At 38.3% G+C, this 21834-nt stretch overlaps 2 protein-coding genes across 2 annotated transcripts in view; both read right to left on the bottom strand.

Moving 5' to 3' along the window:
• Positions 1-5958: 5958 nt before the first annotated feature.
• sf3b5 (splicing factor 3b, subunit 5) lies at positions 5959-7887 on the bottom strand. The gene is made up of 2 exons (XM_044373724.1): positions 7752-7887; positions 5959-6695 (listed from the first exon to the last, which is right to left on the bottom strand). The coding sequence occupies exon 2, from the start codon at positions 6692-6694 to the stop codon at positions 6434-6436; it is 261 nt and encodes an 86-aa protein (XP_044229659.1). The 5' UTR covers position 6695; positions 7752-7887; the 3' UTR covers positions 5959-6433.
• A 13374-nt stretch (positions 7888-21261) lies between these two features.
• Positions 21262-21834, bottom strand: part of oprm1 (opioid receptor, mu 1) — a 28466-nt gene continuing 27893 nt past the window's right edge. The window contains exon 6 of the mRNA XM_044373448.1: positions 21262-21271. Within this exon, the coding sequence (XP_044229383.1) occupies positions 21262-21271 (10 nt within the window). The remainder of the gene's footprint in view (positions 21272-21834) is intronic.

A 21834-nucleotide genomic window follows, 5' to 3' on the forward strand; every position in this document is an offset into this window, starting at 1 on the left:
ATGGTGACAAAGGTGAGGTGATAATGAGCTGCCATGCAAGACTAGATCGTTTCATTGGGTGTTGGGCTGTGAGATTTTTAGACAGGCCTGTATTTCCTGACCTCAGCCCCAGGAAGAAGGAGCCTTACCAGCAAAATACAAGCATTAACACAGTTGAACTGCTTAAAATGGGGCTGAACTTAATTTTACTTTACGTTTTAGCTTGAGTAGCTCTGGAGATTAGAGAAACAAAGTGAAATAAGGTGAGGAAAAAGTTCTGCATATCCAAGAGAAATATCAATTACACAATAATAACGTAAATCATGACTATAACTATGGATCTATGAGGCCGAATGATGACCGTCACCATGGTGTTTACCTTGAATGATATCATCATCTACCTGTCCTTGAGACCATATATCAACAAAGTCATGTGACTGACCTTAGAGGCTTGGCTTGCCATCTATAACAGCATCCAGGTGACCATGCCTCTTCCTCTTGCATGGAATGGCTCAGCCTGTTCTGAGCATCAAGAGATGGTGACATCATTTGATCTCATAGATCCATAGTTGTAGTCATAACTTACGATCTACGTCAACCTCACTCAGAGCGCCACCACAGTCTTTACCTTGGATGACTAGTACCATCAGCGTCGCAAGGAACAGGGAATTCCACTCCCTCACGCCCTCCTTGCCCAGCAGCTGGGAGCAGAACAGCAGAACCCAACAGTGCAGGGGATGCCACATTGACTCTTTAAAACCTGGAAATGTACAGAGAGCACATTTCTGAAAGAGGAACCCCTTTTAAAGCAGCCCAGGAAGTGGCTACACCTCTGGTGGAGTGAGCTACCAGATTACCTGGGACTAGGAGGTTCTGCCTAGAATAGGCCTCAGAGATAGCGTTAACAATCCAGTGGAATAAACACTGTTTTGACACAGACGAATAACAGAGTTGGAGCATGAAGTGCATGCAATATAAGCCCTTAGTGCCCTCACTGGACACAAAGTAAGCAGGCCTATTTCCCCCTGTGGGAGAGCCAGATCGAGTTGAAGTGCGCTATCTCAACCACCTGGTTTACCGTCTGAGGGTTTATCACTTTAGGCAAAAATGAGGGAATCAGCCAGAGAGACACACTAGTGTTATCAGCCTTCCATCTAAAACATTCCTCACTTATAGACAGAGCATATAACTCACTCACTCTCTTGGCAGAACATACAACCAAAAGGAAAGCTGTTTTGTGATATAGAAACTCAAGGTTGGACTGCTCTATGGGTTCAGAAGGAGCTTGAGTCAGGGATCTTTGCACCAAAGGGACATCCCATGATGAAGCTCTGAGAGTCCTGCCCGGTCACAGGTGGTACACTCCTTTAATGAACTAAGACACTAAGGGATATCCCCCCACTGTAACACCCCCCACTGCCTCATGAAAGAGAGATATAGCGGCAGTGTACACCTTAATAGTGCTAGTCACCCTTTCTGAGTACAAGAGTGACTGAAGAAAGCAGAGAACCAGCTCGATGGGGCAAGTGGCTGGATCTTCCAGACTATTGTGATACCACGCAGAGAACACCCTCCACTTCTGGTAAGCTTGAGTGGAAGGAGCCCTGGCATTGCCTATGGTCTTCATGACAGCCTCATCTAACTCTTGAGAGAAGGACTGAGAAGGGGCCTAGCTCCTTGACTGGCAGGGCCCAAGGTCAAGGTCGTCCGTGAACCAAGTGAAGGAGCGTTGTCCCCCTTCACTTAGCTGGTTGGGTGGAGGCTGCACTGTCCCAGCATGAACAGACTGCCCCACCCACTGGCTCTTTGAATGTGCTCCTCCACAAGCAGTTCAACTGCTGCCCCACACGGGTTCTCAATATCCTCCAATAAATGTGCCATGCCCAAACAAGAAGGGCATTCACAATGGCCATCACGGGGGTTCATGATGCCCTGGCAAAAATAACATAACCTTGAGGCCATTTCTTTGTAATTTTTTTTTTTCAGCAGTGCCCAACAGCTACACATGGATAAAAAAGGGGAACCAATAATCAGGCTGCTCACAGATGGCCACAATTACTTACAATAAAATAAAAGGTGGAAAAAATGTACTTCACCTGAAAACACCCATTGTATGTGTGTACTGGTAAAGGGGGAAGCAATCAGAAGCTCACCCACTGTGAACAGGGGCTAAGGGCACTTAACAACAATAATAATAACCAACCAATGTATGTCATGTACAGGGAGAAGAAATCCCACAAAACAATCCCACCTGCTGCACACAGAGGTAGAAAGGGAAATTGCCAATAGCAAATTACATATAAAGGAACAATTATTCAAAACTCACCTCCCCTACTGGGGGGTAAACCCAAAAAACCCACCCACTGCAAACAGTAAACAGGCAGAATAAGTGAACCCTGCTCAAATTAGTATATGAAGAGATTACTTGGTAATTACACCCAAATATTTTTCATTAACTTACTCCTGAGGGAAAAACTGTATGAAACAAACAGCATTTACCCAAAGCTGCAAATTACAGGAATTGCTTAGCATCAGGTGCAACAAATGAGGCTACCTGAAATGAAAATAAAAAGTTAACACAAGCAGTGTAACCCTCTGCTATTTAAATGCAAGTGAAACAAGAAAGAGAAGAAAAAAAAACACGTATAATTCTCAGGGACACAAGGCACCTGCACCACAGTAAAGGATTGTTAATAGTGGACTCCCAAACATACACATCTTACCTACAGGTCTCAGATGAGGCAAGTGAAGCAAAGAGGAAGAGGCCTGTTCATCTGGCTGCTCTTATAGACAGTGAGCCAAGCCTGCTAAGGTCAGTCACATGACTTTGTTGAGATATGGTCTGGAGGATAGGTAGGTGATAACATAATTCAAGGTAAAGACCCTGGTGACGGTCTGAGTGAGGCCAAAATAGAATTAGATTTACAGACATATTATTTTGGGTATTATCTAGTCTTTTTAAATACACAAAGGTTGGTCTCTTGAAAAACTATCTCCACGATTTAAACCTCTGTCCTTCTGGTAACTGAGGCCTGAATGAAGCTAACATACTGTAAATTGGAAAAAGAACAAAGCTGGGGGTTTTTTCTTACAAAATACTGGGAATAAATGGCAACTTGCAGTATTTCACTTGTGTGATCCTCTATGCCAGGGTGTAAGCAATAATAATCATAATAATAAATTAGCACTTATGAGCAGTTTATGCAGCAGGGATCCAATTATTAAACCTAAATGAATTCTGTTGTTGTGGCATCACACTAATACACACTAACTTAAACCACCATAAGCTTATATACATATATATATGTATAAAAGAAAAAGAAAAAGGCATACATATATATATATGTATATATATATATATGTGTGTGTGTGTGTGTGTGTGTGTGTGTGTGTGTGTGTGTGTGTCCAAACGTTTGATATATATATGATATATATACATGTATCTTCAGAAAGACAATTTTGTTTTTGTGTTGTACTTATATTTACTTGTATATTATACTCATATATATTTATATTTCTACTTGTTCCAGTTTTGTCTGTAGTTTTATCTCTTTGTCGTATTGTGTTTTGTGGATTTAGATCAACACCTTCAAACCAAGAGAAGTCAGAAATTTAAGTATTCAATATTCCAAGCACATTTTTTTCCAGATGAACAGTATTAGGGGGCATTCCTTTGCTTGTGGTCCATTGGTATTGTCTTTATTCACCTCATTTTATATATGACAGTTTATTTCCAGGACATAATCAAAACAGTTTTAACTGCAAATACAAGACGCTTGTTGTGAGTGTATAAAACAGTTTTTATGTCCCTGTTTTGTAAAAGTCTTTATAGTGTGTGTGTGTGTGTGCGTGCGTGCGTGCGTGCGTGTGTGTGTGCGTGTTGGCAGGCAGGACACAGTATTTATAGTCACTGTGAAGGACTCCAGAAGAAATCAACAACGACAGAACAAGCTGTTTCATTTCCACTGCTTCTCCCTTTAGCAGAATGAAGACACTCTATCACTTGTGCCTTAAAAATATGCTTTAAAGAAAAAAAAAGCATCTGCTGCTCTACACATTAGTACAGTAAAAGTATACTTCTCTTACAAAAAGGTCTGTTGAAAAAGCAAAGAATGGTTCTCACCAAGGCAAACGAACAACCTTCAAGATGAATACTGCATCCTGATCCGCCTATTCTCTCATTTCTCCCATCCGCAGGTGATTTTTTTCTTAGAATACTTAACACAATAAATGAAAGAAATGTTTGGATTTTTCCTCAGAGAGAACATTAGGAAAGGTTTCTCTCATAGTGCTTGACCTACAGTTGTACTTGAAGCCTAGAATCAAAGTACACCCTCCTGTGAACCTTATTACCATTTAAAAAAGGTGAGACCGCCTCTATGATCTAGCTGGAAACTGAAGAGCAGGCATCTATTTATGTGCTTGTTTCTCTGTGAGAACAAGTCAAGCAGTTTATGTGAGTGTTTCATATGTGTGTGTGTGTGTGACGGCAGACCTCATGCTGCTTTCATGCCTGACTTGGCAGCGCCGTCTCCACGACTCTCACAGTGAGGACAGATGGCAAGGACTTACCCTACTAAGAAACCCTCTAATGCACACTCTCAGACATGATGCACAACACAAGAACTTCCTTGGCACCCACTGACTAATCACTCAATCCAACAATGAGTCATGCATTGCATCCTTTCCCACTGTCTGTCTCTGCATATGTATGCATGTGTGTGTGTGTGTGTGAATTTTGCCAGCAATGTGCTTTTAAAATCACCTGAAGTCAGCAGGTCAAATCACACCTGCTGCTCTTTTCTCACTGTCTCACTGTTCCTGCTGCCTGCTCCAGTTCAAACTGCAGCTTCAAACATCTATCCAACTTTAACTACCCCGAAGATATTTGCAGTATCAAAATATTTTCTCACGTCTACCAGACTATAAAGCTGACACTGTTGATCAAAGGCACTGATTCATATTCAACACTGGAATAATTTTCTTAATGTCTACCCTGAGCTGTGCTTCATGACAGCTTTTAAACTGCTGCCACTGCATGAGAATTTAATATCCATTCTGCAAGCTAATTGCTGTTACTTGCTTTTAAGATATGTTAATTATAAGCACCAGACCCGGCAATTTTAGCTCTATCAAACATGAACATCATACTGTATATAGGAATTAGCATGAAATCTGAAGACAGGGGACATTTCTGAGAAAAAACCTGAACAAATGAATACAGAAACATGACAGATGCTCCCATACAGGGCATGAGACTCACTGAATGGTTTGATGGGTATAAATATGACATGAAAGGCTATATGGCCCTCAGAGTCACCAGATCTCAACTCAACTGAACACCTACAGCACTCTCCACCACCTTGACCGAAACATAAAATCTGTGAATATCTTCCAAAAGAATAGTGGTGTAGACTCTAAGCTAAGGAGCAGTAAAAGTGTTCTGGAGGATTATAGTGGCCTGGCATGTTCTACACTTTATGTATCTGAACTGCCTCGTTCAAGTTTATGCACCTTCACGCTCAAAAAAGGACGACTAGTCTTACCTTCACTGCGAGGCAGGAAATCTCAATCTAAACTCCTTTATTGTCCCTCAGTAGTGGAACAAGCTATCAAACTCAATTTGGTCAGCAGAATCTATTTGTCTTCAAAAAATACTTACTAATATGCTCTTTCTCTCTCTCAAAAAAAAGTGATCTGCTAGACAAGCCTTTGATGAGTGTTACAACAATTATTCTCAAATGAATTTCCTTGATCTACTGCAGCTCAGATTGCACCTCATTTGTACATCACTTTGGACAAAAGAATCTGTCAAGAGAATAAATGTAATCATTTTTCACTCAGACCTTCTGATGAGAAATTATTTCATATTTTAGGCACACACTTGAGACTTAACAGGTACCTAATCTTATACCTTACCTTATTAACTAATCTGATCCATGAAACACCAGATATTAAAACATGTAAATGCAGTCAACATGGAGAAATACGAATTTTAATTAAATCAAAACAAAAATTTCAATCAAGAATACAACGACCAACACATGACAGATGAGTGTGTCGCTTAACAATTTCTATTCTCTGTAATGTAGCAATAACAAACATTTCCATTATTTTCTCTAAAAAGGTGTTGAAGCCCTTCCTACTTTCCTCACTCTGACTTTTTTGATGCTAACTTCCATGACAGCTGCAGAGCTGTAAGAATCAATGTTTTTCAGTGGTCCAGATGCAAAAAATATAAAGATCTGAGTCCAGGCATCTTCTGTTGTGTAAGTCGACCATCCATTCAGTATTAAAAACACAGCCGTCCTAATTTTATGGAAAGGTGAAAGTTTAGAGAGTACAACATTGAAAATGTTTGGCAGAAATCAAGTTGAATGTCCATCAAAACCCCCCAAAAATCCTGTAAAAAAAAAAAAAAAAAAAAATCTTCCACAGCTCACTCCAGTGTAACCTAGGCATCGTCTGGTTTGTCTGCTGGTGGTCCACACGGCTGTAGCATCTTCTCCATCAGGTTGAAGCGGACACGCGCTTTGCTCTCGTTCTCAGCCACAGAGAAGTAGTTGAGCAGGTCAAAGTGTCCCATGTAGGAGCAGTAAGAGTCTCGGTGCTGGTTGACCAGCCATTCCCACTTGCTGGTGTCAGCGTGTCCGGTGCCGATGTACTTAGACTGGAGATGCTCCAGCTGACTGTGGATGTTGTATCTGTCTGTCATTCTAACCAAAGAAGGAACAAAAAGTCATAATGTGAATGAAGTCATACAGACAGGTTGCAAAATTAACTTTTTTGTCCACTGGCCAAATGGCTAGTAAATGTTCAAATTTTACCAGCCACTCAATAGTTTACCATTGTTTTTTTGGCTGGTGAGTGAAGCAAATTTACCAGCCACTTGCATATTTTACCAACATTTGGCTGGTGGCTGCTGCTAATATTGTACCCTGCATACAGAGGCAGCACAGTGAGATTAAAGAATATGGAATAATAAGGACAGGTTCACAATTTTTCAAGTCTGTCTTAAAACAGCAGTCAATTGCTCAAATGAAACAGATGTTTCTTGCCATAATCATTCCTCCTGTTCATACTCGCCATTGGAAGATCCCTTCATAATGCACTTACAATGTAAATGATGGGGGCTATAATCCACAAGCCTCCTTCTGTGTAAAAATGTATTTAAAGTTTATCTGAAGCTTATGTGATGCTTCAACCGTCCACGCGAGTCAAATCAAGTAGATATCTTTCAATGTTACAGCCCTTTTAGAGCCAAAGTCCCTCTTTTTGTTACTATACTTCCACCGCAGCCCAACAGGGAAACACAAACACATATCCACTTGATATGATAACTCAGAATGCATTAGAAGGGGATCTTTTAATAGTCAGTATGAACATGAGGAATAATTACAGCGAGGGAAACAGTTCATTGTTCATATGGGAACCCAAGTGTTGTTTCAAGACAGACTTGAAAAATTGTGAACCTGGTTGAATTTTCCGTCATGACGTTACCAGCTATTTAGCAAAGGGGGACATGGATGGCTTTCTCTATCCGTTCTCCTCATGTACTTCATTAAATACAACAATAAACGGTAAATAACGTTACCTTCTTCGCTTTTACACAGAGACAGTTAGCATGCTAACGTTGGTTTCAATAGAATTATAGCTAGCAATAACGTGCTGTTTGCTAGCTGATGTTAGCCTAATAAAGACGCTCCTTTACAGCTGATTATCAGTTTCTCTGTGATAAAGAAGTTTTAAAACGAAATATAAAACACACTTACTCGATTTGATGTTAGAAGTTTTAGATAAAAGGTGTAAATAATATTCGCACTTCGTCGTAATGCAACAAAGTGACGACTTCCGGTACGTTCGCCGTTTAAAATGAACCGGGGGGAAACAAAGGCTGCAACTTTCTGTTGTCGCTTTCATACCATGATTAAGTACAGTGTTGCCAAACCAGGATGTACCAGGTTTACAATGTAGGCATAATAACTTAGAATTCAAGATAAAGTTAGTGTTTATCAGATTACTATATACCATACCAGCACCTCCGACCCATCCCACCCTGGACACAGACTCTTTTAACTTCTTCCCTCAGGAAAAAGGCTGAGATCCATAAAAACCTCCAGCAGATACTTCTTTCCAGAAGCTGCTGCCCTACTAAATAGCTGAGCTACACTGTCATGAAAGTGGATTTTACATTTCACATCCCTCAGTTAATCCCTGCGCTAGTCACTTTCATATATTTCATCAAAATGGACTTAACATTGCATTCAACCTTCACTGTTACATAATTTAATTATTTATTGCACACCACTTATCACCTTCATATATTTCATACACTTAATTAGTCCATATTTCCTTTGTACAGTTAATATTTCATTTCGAGTTTTATATTCCATTTCAAAACTATTATTATTCCATTCTTTAAATAGATTTTAAATTTTAAATTTAATTTTTGTACTATTTTGTTTATTTCATTATTATGATTATGTTTATTATTATTATTATTACCTTACGTTTCTATTTAAGTACATAAGTGTTATGAGCTTGATGTCATTAAAGTATTCAGTAAAAGTAGTGGTTTGGTCCCTCTTACTGATATATTATTATATATGACACCATTAGATTATTAATACTGAATCATCAGTGTGTAAGCAGCATGTTACTGTTGTAGCTGCTGGAGGTGGACCTAGTTTGAACTACTTTATATACAGTTATCTAGTTTAGTTCAGTGGTTCCCAACCTAGGGGTCAGGCCCCTCCAAATGGTCACTAGATAAATCTGAGGGGTTGTGAAATGGCAAGTTCTGATACATAAATCTATTTTAAATTTTTGGACCTTTTCTCTAATCTTTCATTATTGGTGAAATATTGGATCATTTGAACTTTTATTGAAATGAAACCATGTGAGAAGTTTAGAGGGAAAAATCACTACTTGGTGGAACTTTTACCAACTCATAGCTCATGCTGTTTGTTGAACTAGATACAAGAAATTTTCAGGAGAAATTCAGTACTCTCTTGAATATTAATAGCAACATAAGTTATGTTGGCCTAAATCTGCTGAATGCACTTTTGATGTCTTTATCCATATTAGATGCACTCTGGATGGCAACGTCTGTCATTTGGTCTGTTGTTCCACTTTGGTCCAGACTGAAATATCTCAACAACTATTGGACAGATTAAGGTGAAATGTTGTACTGCCATTCATCATCCCTGGAGGACAAATCCTACAGAGTTTTCCTCTACCGTCACCTCTAGGTTGACATTCTTCTTCCTCTAGGTTGATGGATTGTCATGAAATTTTGTAGACATTCATGTCTAGCATGGCTGCATAGTCTTGCTTCATGTACACAAAGAAAGTAGACAAATAGATTTGTTGTTAATCTTACTCATACAGTTAATATTACTGAGGGAATTGGGATTTAATATTGTACAATATAATATATTCAATATTACATCAATTTATAAAAACATAATGAAAACAAGAGAGGTTTTATTTACTGTTATTTGAGGGTAAGTCACATAAGATTTTGCAATAGCAGTGTTGTAGCAGAATGTGTTTAATATGTTTTTATAACCAAAGCTTAATTCCATCTCCAGTCTCTTAATGGTAACACTTTGCACTTCAGATAAATACTTGCCTTGTGCACAAGTGTCTTTTTTCGGTTTCTTGTCTTTCATTATTAGCATGTTGCTGTTAGCTGAGTCAACTCATTTGTGTTTTCTCCTTGGTAACAGCAATGGAGATGTGACAAGAGAGCAGAAGGCAGCAGAACTCAAATGTCATTGCAATAGCAGACGAGCTGCTGTTCTCAGCAGACCACATCCACTGACATCCATTGGACTGCCTCCACAACATACATATGGCTACATAAACTGCTCTTACATAAAAATATTGTAACCTTTTCCTAGAAATGTTATTGCCTCTGTTCCACTAGAGCCTCTGTGAAAGATTTAGACCTTGATCTGTACATGGAAAATTGACATCAGCCTCTGTTCCCACAAGACACACAAGGAGAAAATTGCCTGAGCATTTACAGGTTAAGGTACATGTGGTAAAGGGGCTGAATTGTGTGGAAATGTTGATGGTGGTGCTGCTTCTGGTTTTATGTGTTCAGCCTGTGATGAATAGAAATGACTAGAAATCCAGAAAGAATCAATAAAGTTTGCCATTATAATGGAACTTTTTAAGAGCAGAACAATGTTGACGTCAGAAGTTAATTCCCAATGATACGCTAAAAGCTACAAGTCTTAGAATTTTAGGTTTGGAAAAAGCCTCCACCAAATGTTGTATTACTTCATCAAGTGTGATTAAACTAGACAACTGCTCAATTAGATCCCACGAGGACTGCTGTTCATCAGTGTTGATTATCTGTATAGTTCGCGTGCTGTGTGAAAAATACCCGATGACAGTATCTTACATTTGATATGAAGGATAACAGTAATAAGAGAGGAAGGTCCATTTATCACACTGCACAAAGGAGATCTACAAGGATAGAGATTACACTTCTTGTACATGTCTGGGCAGAAACCACTGAGAGATGAGATACTGCCCTGATTTCATTAAAGAAAAAAAGTGAGAATGCCCAGAGTCTTGTGTTAGCCTTGATTAGGTTCCATTCGTTTATGGTCTTGTATTATAACGATGTATTCAGGTTTATTTAGAGGTTAAATAGGAAAAGGGAGGAGATCAGCAGGGTTCAAGGGATAAAACTGGACGGTATCTACAGTCCCTTGGCCTAAAGGAAGCTGAATACAGAATGAGAACGGTGTACAGTTGAAAAGATGTGGGATTTACATCAGAATGAGAATAAAGGTACAATTATATGTGTGTAATTAGTCCTCCGACACCCACTTGAAGGAGGCATGAGATAGAAGGGGAAAATAATGATGTGTGCTGCTAATACAGCCTGTTACATTATGCTACTTCTTTCCATTCTGTGTGTGTGTGTGTGCGTGTGTGTGTGTGTGTGTGTGTGTGTGTGTGTGTGTGTTTGTGTATATGTGATCGTGACCATTATTAACAGGCCTTTCCTTGAGTTTCCATTATACTTCAGTCTGTAGCTCTCCATAACTTAAAAACTCAAGAGTTTGCATAAAAAGTACTACATTTTAATTACTGGACACTGTGGAGATATTGTTGAATAAATATGCTCTGTTACATCATGTAGTGTTATGGCCTTATTCAAGAGAGAGTACATCTTTGTTAAGATGCAAATTTACGATTCAATTTATATATTGAAAAAAATATTACAGAAACATTTAAAGGTCACAGAGTTTCCTATATAATTTCTTAGAGAGGAGCTGATATCTAACTCTAATTCATAGGAAGGTTCCAGGAAACAATAATTTAATTTGGTACTAATTATTGGGAATTATAATTATTGGGAAATGGAGAGGTGATAAATTGGTACACGTTTAAGTAATTCATTCCAATCAACTCTATTTAAGTCAATGTACAATGGGTCAGCTGAACATGCAACAATGTTAAATTTGTATCTAGGCGAGTATACAATTCAACATGGAAATTAAAGTTTCTAGTAATGAATATTTATTTGGGTTTAAATGGATTAGTTCTTTCATGGAGGTGAATAGTGAGAGACAATTTGGGAAGGAAGGAACTTTATTGCCCACACTGTGGAAAATTATCTTTGGTTTCACCACACAAGGCTGAAAAATAACACAGAACAGGACAATTGACAATACAGTACAACGTATTTACAGACAGCATAATTTAAAATAGATAACTACAGTAGAAAATAGTTAAAACGCAAAAATACATTACAATAAAATAGAATGAGAGATCAGCTAAGTTTTTGTGAAATTATAGACTATGCATTCAGCATCTTGATTGCATTTTGCAAAAAAAAGATTTGCTGTACACGTCGTTTAAACAAAGAACAGTGAAAATCAAAGAGCCCGAGGTATCTTCAATTTTATTGCCTTGTCAAGCTCCAAAAATAAGAAATCCTACATTTCCCATAATGCAACTCGACACCATCTTTTATTTGACCCTCCCTGCCTGGTAAACATCCACATCACAGTTATTGGAAAAGGAGCAGCTGTAAAATGGTGATTTTTCCTCTTTTTTTTTTTTTGCAAAAATGAAAATGAAAACGTATTCTCAGAATTTGATACATTCAGTCTAGTAACATTTGGAAAGCCTAGAAGAACTGTGCGATTAAATTAATTGATCAACACTCCAGTGATCAGAGAGCCAACTGGAAGTAAGCCAGCTCAGTCAGCAGGAGTCTCTAGTGCGCAAAAGTGCAGAAGCATGAACAACATCTGGATAATTTCTTTACAGCTGGAAGTTGATTTTTTTTACTTCATTTGCCACTGAGCAACTTCCATAGGAATGAACAGGGCACCATCTTTGAATCTGGCATCCAGTTCTCCTTATTACATCCATGTGTGATGCAGGTTTTTCTTTAAAAAATGTTTTCTCCAGTCATATAACCCTGATGACATCACCATGACATCATCAGGTCATTTTCTCATACTTTAGAGCTCCCTTCTCAGCCACATTGTAAACATTATACTACTCCCCATGAGTTGTAAACTGATCTTCATGTGTAAAATCAGTGGAGTGTTCCTTTAAGACACTTGCAGAGAGGAAGGGTTTCCTAAAACATTCAATATTCTCATCTCAAGATATCAGAGTCGTGTTAAGTTACCGCTGATGAAAACCAAACATTTCCTGCTTTACTGCTTCATAAGCTTTTAAACGACTAAATAACAGGAGACTGGCACTGAAAACCAGTCAACACAAAGATATTTGGAGCTCTTTGTTCAGCGGATTGGTTAGAAATAATGCAGGGAGGAATAGTACAAGCAGAAACAGGCACATTGATGATGATGTTTGATGAAGAGCTGCAGACAAAAAGCACACCTCCAAGAGGTAAACAACTTATTTTACTTTGCAGCGCTGTGTAATGGAAAAAACACTCACAGCCTGAGTGTTCAGAGCAGTCTGGAGCCTGATCTTTTTGCTCACAGGGATTACTTCTACATACGTTTATCTCATTATTTGACACTTTGGCCATGTTTAACATGAACATCTGACATTGTAACATATATATGACTTAAAATAAGGAAAAGCATGATAGGTCCCCTTTAAACATACCAGAGAAAATGAAAGGTGGCACATTAATACGAATTATAGGGACAGAGGAATGATTCTTCATAGATGATATTACAAATACTCGGTACAATGTACCTTATGAAGAGCCCTCAAGTGTGTAATATTCCTCCAAGGTCTGTGGAATAAGCTCTAGCAGAAAAGGAAAAGTGTATGTAACATGTTTAAGGGACACTCAGACCTTGAATGTGAGTGTGTGTGTGTGTATATATATATATATATATATATAGGAGTATAGATTCAGTATACATTCTTTTCCTCTTTTTGCATTCTGCCAGAAACTAGATAGCTGCAGTTTTATCTCACTTTTGCAGAGCTACACCTATGGTAGGGGCTCGATAATCAAACTTTGATAGCTAATCTTTTAGTGGGCAGAACGGGGAACTGCAAAGCAAAGCACTAGCTGGAGGAAAGGGTAATGAAATGAGGTGGATGGATGTGAATATTACCTGACTGGATAGCTCCTGTGCCCCACAGTCCTGCTGAGTGATAGCCTAGTAAAGAATTGAGTCAGCGATCTTTCCAGTGATTTAAATGGAAGACTGAGCCATTCAAAACCACCAGGCATCGGAGGTGGATAGAGAGAAGAAGTAAAAACAAACTACACCCTGTAGGGTTGTTATAGCGATGGCTGATTGGTTGGCAGACAAACTGAGGTGGCTCATTGGTCAGCTGACAAACTGCTGGCTTTTGACTCCTGGGTTTCTGGTTTATTGGCGGACAAACTGATGAGGTGGATGGCAGCTTTGCAGGACTCAGTGGTCATTTGCTTACGGATACATTAGCTCAACCAACTGTTTTTCTGGCTTTCTTCCTCTCTGTTTTCTCAGGACAAACCATGACTTTCATCTCCCCACCACACCTGAGATTCTCTCTCAGGAAATGCAGCGTCCACCTCCTGATCTGCTGTTAACCACACCAGCAAAAACCCAATGTTCCTCTTGGTCAGATAATGAGACCCGGTTAGCCATTCATCTAGGTGTGAAATAGCCTGAGGAAACTACTGCTCTATGATAGTGCTGAGCTGCTGGGGTATCAAAGCCTGGAGGACTTAAATCGGATTTGGCACGGCTCTGTTCAATTTCACTCTGCTGTTTGGGGTTTCATAAAGGATTTATGTTTATTTGCTTTAAAAAATACATTTTTCCTGTGGCCAGTCTAGGACCTGTTTCCTCAAGGCTTTGGTTATGACCTGAACAAAGCAACTTGTAGCAGTAGAAAGGATAAAAAGAGTATCTGGCCTTTGGCTTTCCCCCCCCTAGAGCCTTTAAAGTGGAACGGCAATGTATGAAGAAGATAATCACAAGATTTGGAGCACTGCATGCCTTTCTCAAATGAAAAGGAATCACATTTCCTGTTAGTCCACATTTCCTGTCATTTTAAGTCATGGCTGTTGTTGGTATTCTACAGATTATATGACTGAAACCTTTTTAAAAAAACATGGATCCAAGACACCTCCTTAATTAATGATATCAGTTCATAAATATACTAGACATGTGTAATAACTGTCTAATGTGTTTACATGCACCTTATCAAATATGTCCAATTTAGAGGAACATTAACAGAATGCACACAGCTGTTCTCTGTATGCAAAACAACACATTAAGGTTCCACACAGGGGAAAGAAATCAGCCATATTATTATATTTCTGTATAATTTTTCATATGAAAATCTTCTTCAGTCTTTTCACACAGACCCTAAATTTTCTCCTCTAGACAAAGACTTGACCTTTAAAGGACGAGGTCATTAAACATAGGTTTGGTTGATTAGCTTTCCGTACAGACAAGGGCAGCTTCACAGCGTCACGTCCGCATGAGAGCACCGTCTCTGCAGGAAGAGGGGACATTCAACGCCACTTGATAAAAATCGCTATGACAGGACTAATCATCCAGCCAACTCCAATAAGTTGATGCCTGCTTCCTCGACAGCTCCAAACATGACAAGTCAGAGGGGAAGGCATGTACGGAGATATACAACCTGCGGAGACCCCCACACACTACTGAGATTCATGATGATGACGTTTTCTGGCTCAGACACAAGTGAAAGCACTTCATGCAGGCTCTCAAACACACATGCAAACGCATGACATCCACAGTGACCTTACAGACTGTCTAGATTGATGATGTTTACATGTGACCTTTTAAATATATTTGAATTTTAGACATAATCTTAAGTGATATTCTGCAAGAACAACAAATTTTATAAATGTGTTTTTATGATGCATGTAAACACAACAGTTATTCTGCATACATGTTCAATATATTTATGATATGTATCATTGATTAAAGGTGCATGTTTTATATATCTTGGATTCATATTTTTTGTTTGTTTGTTGTTGTTTTTTTTTGTTTTTTTTAAAAAAGAGGTTTGAGTATCATATAGCTTTTAGAATATCTACAATTTCTGCAACAGCCATGACCAAAAGTAATGAGATTCAACAGGAAATGTGATTCTATTCATTTGAGAAGGTCACATAGTTCTCCGGATCTTGTGGTTATCGTCTTCATACATAGCTGTTCCACTCTGAAGGCTCCAGCAGGAAAAGCCACAGGCCAGAGTCTTGCTTTATCTCTTCACTGCTACAAGTGGCTTTGCTCAGGTCATAACCAAAGCCTTGAGTAAACAGGCCTTTGGCTGATCATAGCATGTGGTTAATGGAGAAAATAAGCAGGTTTTTACAGCAAACAAACGCTTACTGCACTTCAATCAAGTCAAACTCAAGCCAGCGTGAAGAAATACGATGCGGTGGAAACAGGTATTACCACCCTCTTTCACCTCCCTTCAGCACTTGGTGATGCTGTTCGTGGCACCATATGTCAAGTGAGTGGCCTCTTGCTGAGTGAGGGGGGCCACGTTAGAGAGGAGCAGAAGACTCAACATGAAAAGCACCTGCCCTTAAGCAAGCTTAATAATTGAGTAAAATTAATTATTTGAAATACTGACAATAAGGAAGAATAATAAGGAGATGGCTTACTTTCATAAATACTGTAAGTCCTTAACCCTCACATACTATTCAGGGCAATTTTGACTCATTTTTACATTGAAACACTTTGAAAAAAAATGGAAATGTTTCAAATTTTTGAAAAAAATTTGTACAGCTGATAAACATTTAGTACACGCTATAGAGGGTTAAATTTATTTAAAAAATTAAAAACCACCACTGAAAAATGTTGTTGCATTATTCACATTTAATAACATTCATTGAAATAATTATGACTGTTGTGTTTTCCTGCTTTAGGGTAACATTGGACCGAAACATAGTGTGATTGTGAATGTATTTTCTTCATCAACAAGAGTACAACAGTGTAAAACCTATACAAGAATACACTCTCTCTGCTTCCTGAGAACTCCATTAAAGATTAATAACATTTATTAATAACTAATAAAATATTTATGTCTGAAAAATAGATTTGTGGTTCAGACGTTCGGTATAGAGACTAATTATGAAGGTATACTCTGAAGGGTCAGAATAAGAACAGTATGTAGATTTAATATAGGATGAAATGCAGAATTGCTAAAAAAAAAAGAAATGATACAGTATATTAATACATATTCCAACAGGCAAAAAAATTAATGGAAGATTATAACATATACCTTTTTGGTGTATGTCATTATTTCCTCACTCCCTCAGGTCTTGAGCTGTCAATCTCACTAGTCCACTTGAGTTTTCAGAGTAATTGGCCGTCATTTAAGATGACAGTGGGGATTTCCCATGAGGGAAAATACCAAGGGAGGGCACTGGTAAAACAACAAATGTGTGTAAGTAGCCTTTACACCTTCCTCACAGACACAGACATTCCTCTTGTCAAGCTCACGTGTATTAGCTGTGCATGCTGGCTCGCTGATATGGCTCACTAGGACAGTTAATTTCCATCGTTAATGGTTAATTTGTTACACCTGAGTTTTTACTACTTCTCCACTGCAATGTCTTAATCCACAGCCAAACACACATGCTGATACAGCATTTCATGAGAAATGGAGATCACCAAATGTCACAATAATAAGTTTTAGATTACAGAAATTGTTTGGTAATAAATTACAGTTCTGAAGTGATTAATGGGGAAAAAGCTCCAGCCTCGTATGGTTGCTGGGTCTGAGTTATTGTCTTCCTACGGCCAACATAATATATTTTGCAATGAAAGTCCACATTTCCTCGTAATTCATTTTTATTTGTTTGTACTCATCATCTCTGAGTGTACAGAGTACAGAGTGTACATAGAAAAGCTGTGTTGTGTTTCATCCTGAGAAAAGAAGACAGGCAGTACCAGTCAAAAGTTTGGACACACTTTCCCATTCACTTGAATGACAAGGTGTGTCCAAACTTTTGACTGGTACTGTACATTATTGGAAGAAAAGACAGACCACAATGCAGATGATACTTTATTCAGACGCAAGAGAAAATGCATTCAGTGATATTCAGAATTAGATTTTATTCAATAGACAATGCACCGATTAACAGTAAAATTGTAAGCTTTGTGTTACAGTGTCATCCATAAAGTAGAAATTATCCTCTGTACAGTAGATTACACGAAGTGCCATTTCAAGGTTAGAATACAAGTCATATATGAGTCATGGGCCATGTAAATAGAGATCATAGACAGAAATAAACCCATTTAAATTAATGCTACCTTCAAGAGTATTTTCTTTATGGTGCATCAAATGTCACTTGCTGAAAAATGTCTTAACGGCATATATTACATTAATGTAGTCAGGATGACAAATGTCACTTTTTGAGCCACAGAGTGTGTACCCTTCTTTTTCTTCATCTCGTAATGAATAAATATAATTACAATATCATTACCATAATTGACACTTCACTAAGCCATGCCCCATTCGTTACTGCTGCTACGTTTTCATTTGTGGCTCAGCACATGCAGTTTGCAGGTATTACATTATATTCATAAATATTATATTCACACCAGCAAATTCTCAAACCCAAAACCAAACTTTAGTGCATTTAAAGCCACTTTTAGTTTATATTTAGATACCCTGAAACTTACTCAGAACTGTAAGGCCATAAGAGCTATATCTACATGTGAGAAACTGTCTCTGGTATGAGCTAAACCCTCGAGCACCACCTTCCTTTTTAAAATTTTATTCTGTTTTTTTGCGATATTTGAATCAGACAGCTTTTATCCTGTTTACTCTAAACCCTTGTTTTAAATTGTCCATAAAAGAGAAAATAAAAAAATGCAGTTTGCAACAACAGATTTACCACTCACAATTCTTTGTTATTTTTGAAACAATGAGTCCTTGATTTCAGACAAATGCAAACAAAAGCAGACTTTTCATTTCTAGTCGGCAGGTGTGGATCTTACTGGCTGAACTGTGGCTGGTAGATTTTATAAGCCGTAGCAAGCAAGCTATTGTTAGCTCCATGAGTTGGTCGAAAACGGCGTCTCTGGCTGACTTTTTACAGTTTCCAGCTAATCTTGTAAAAGGGGTCTATGCACCTCTGTCAGGCTGAAAAGATGGAGGCTGAAGCTGTGCATATTCCTGACAAAAAGTTAGTGTCCTCACCAGCTGATGATCCACTACAAGACATAAAGATACAGCATTGTTTTTGTATTGCAGTGTAGAGCTTTTGTAAGTATGGGAAACTGTCATTTAAAGGTGCAGTGTGTAGGATTTAGTGGCATCTAGCAGTGAGGTTGCAGATTGCAACTAGCTGAAGAAACATGGCAGTGCAACATGGTGGGCTGCATGGAAGAGGACCTGCTCCCTATGTAGATATAAAGGGCTCATTCAAAGGTAATGAAAACACAACTATTCTCATTTTCAGGTGATTATACACTAATTAAAACATACTTCTGCCTAGTCTGTTCTGCTAGATGCCACTAACTGCTACACACTGCACCTTTAATGCTAACAAAGCCACAGTTGGCTAATTAGCTGACATAGTTGCACAAGCAAGACAAAGGTCAGATTTATGTTTAATTTTTCATATTTCTAACCTATGGTTTTACTTTTAATGTTACGGGAAAAGGCTTTTACAGTCAGGATTAACGGATGTTTTCAGTAAACGTAACGCTGTCTTGGGTAATTTTGGATATAATTTATATTTTTCAAATATTTTATTTCTTTCTCTACATGGCTCCTCAACATTTTATTTTTGTTCGTGATGTGTTTTATGAAACGAAATGCAGCATGTGACACTTGATGCCCCATACCAGCCAAAATCTTCTGCTGTTAAGTGACAAGCAATATTTCAATTGTTGATAATTAGGCAACAACATTTTAAACAGTCTTTCTCTCATGGTAGATGGTGGATAAACAGTTTTTTCAAGGCCTCACTGTATAGTCTTTTAAATAAACTGAAAGCATTGATGCAACAAGTGGATTGCCTGTATGTACAGTATGACATTGTTATTCATCAGTTGTCAAACAAACATATGAAATGGTCCATAAAGTTAAACTCTGCATACATTTTAAAATTCACAATTTATGGTTTTATACACATTGTTTTCTGACTGACATACACCTCCCCAGTTAACAAGGCAGATTCAATATGACAAAAGTTATATTTAGAAGCGCGATGACTTGCTGGTCCACCATCGTCACTGGAAATCATTTTCTGGCAATTTCATGATTCTGTGTTTATAAAAAAGCAACAGGATACTTACAGTATTTTACATGGTAGAGCAATACAATCATGTTCATCTTTACAGATTGTTTAAAAAAATACTGAACTACACAGAATATAGATTAGAGCTACTGTAAAGGCAACTGGCAAGTAAAGCATATAGCACAACACGTAAGCACAAGCAATTCTAAAGATTACAACAGATGTACAATCCTGCTCGGCTCTTGTACTGGCTGTTAAGCTGTAGTTAATCAAGCACTGGTAGTACCACATATTTGTACTATATGCCACAACACCATGTTCTGTGCGGTGTGCAAAACAGGCTGATGCGTCTTCTTTGCTGGTTTGAAGGATCCACAGTTCAGCACAAGGATCCAGTGTGATAAACACAGCTGGTTTCCCTTCTGTACATTCAGAAGTTTGTCAGATTCAGCAGAGAGAGAACATGCAGTTCTCTACTGTATGTCTACTTAATGATAAGCCCAGCAAATGGGTAGAAAATGACTTTACAGAGATGAAATAGAAGTAAAAGGAAAAGAAAGGGGAAAAGATAGAGGGGGCAGTAAATGACTACAAAGGGTTTTCTGGGCTGAGAGGAGAGAGCACAGTTATACATCCACAATAGTCAACCTTCCTGAAGTGGCCATAGCCTGCATGGTGCTGTGCAATTAATGGTGAATAGACTTAATAAGGTGTAAGGTATGATGGAGTGAATCCATATTGAACGAGGGTGAGCAGCACAGTCGGTGCTGTGAATGACTTTGAATAGCTTTCCAGTGATGTCTTTGTGTGGTGACGACATTAAAGCCAACGATCTTTTGAGGATTCAGTAAAGGCATCGGATTAGGTTCTATACAGTCCAGTCACTCCTATAAAACCACATTTCCTACAACTTACAGTATCCTCACAGACGTGTGATGAATTAAAAAAGGAAATATCAGGAGGAAAAGTAATAGACAGTTGTGCAGTCATATGAACTCAACAAACATAAGACAATTAATTGATCTTTTTTTTTTTTACAATCTGGGGAATTAGTGATAGAGTGAGGGTTAGGACAGGAGGCGTAGCTCAATGAGTTTTAAGATTTATAGATCTCTGTCTGTACATTTGCCTTTGTTTACTGTACATATTCAGTCTGTACAGTCAATATATTGATATATATATAAATATAATGATAATATTAATAGCAATAAAGATAATAATTATAATGGAAATGCAGATTTAGTAAACATCTTTAATTAGGGGGCCATTGTGTTGCAATGATGCTTTTCTTTTCTGTTAAGTCTGGTTTGAACTATTTCTGTATTGAAGAGTAAAAGTCTTGCACTGCCATGCAGTTAGTAGCTGAGCTTGTTGGCAGATGAATGAACTGACCTGATGCAGTTAAGCTTGCAACATATTGTCAGAACGGTTGAGTCTCGGTCATGTCCTGGGTAGTTTGTGTGTATACATGTGGGTGTGTCTGTGTGGTCAGAGCCCTGTGGTGACCTGCGTGACCTCTGAGTTGAGATCGTCGTTGGCAATGCCGCCACAACAGCGAGAGTCCATCGACGACCCCTCCAAGGCTAGTCATACCTGCAGAGAGAGGAGTTAGAGCGAGAGGAAGTATGTTTATGTTATTTCCTATGCAGTATATTCATTTGTACTCTTTCATGAAGGTCTCCCTACAACATCATACACTATTATTAACACATGTACTGGTACAGCATGTATTAGGGTTGAAGATTTTCCAGTGATTTTAAAATTATTACTTTCCAGACATACAGCAGTCATTTCTCACCATAAACAGAGTTTGATTTTAAACACAGAACTGCAGATAATCAATCCTAAAATGGCATTTACCCATATTTTATGATGTTATTAATCAGTTTTAATATGTGTGAGTATAGGGGAGTTTATGACCGTCTTTATAGTGCTGACCTGAGGTTATTACTGCATGGAGTGAGCCTGATAACCACACTGGATTGACTGTTTTCCCACTTCATTATTACTATTATCATGAGGGTATTATTGTATTATTATTACTATTTGAATCAATGAAAAAACTGAGCCTTGTTCTTGGACATTTACTTGTAATTTTGAGGCTATTTTTTCATGCAGTGCTCCATCTGATGAACATTGCTTTGTACTTTGATTTG

Source organism: Thunnus albacares, chromosome 14, assembly GCF_914725855.1.
Source record: "Thunnus albacares chromosome 14, fThuAlb1.1, whole genome shotgun sequence".
Classification (NCBI taxonomy): Eukaryota; Metazoa; Chordata; class Actinopteri; order Scombriformes; family Scombridae; genus Thunnus; species Thunnus albacares.

Bases quoted from the DNA above. Each gene is read 5' to 3' on its own strand.
- sf3b5 (XM_044373724.1), bottom strand. From the start codon at position 6,694: ATGACAGACAGATACAACATCCACAGTCAGCTGGAGCATCTCCAGTCT.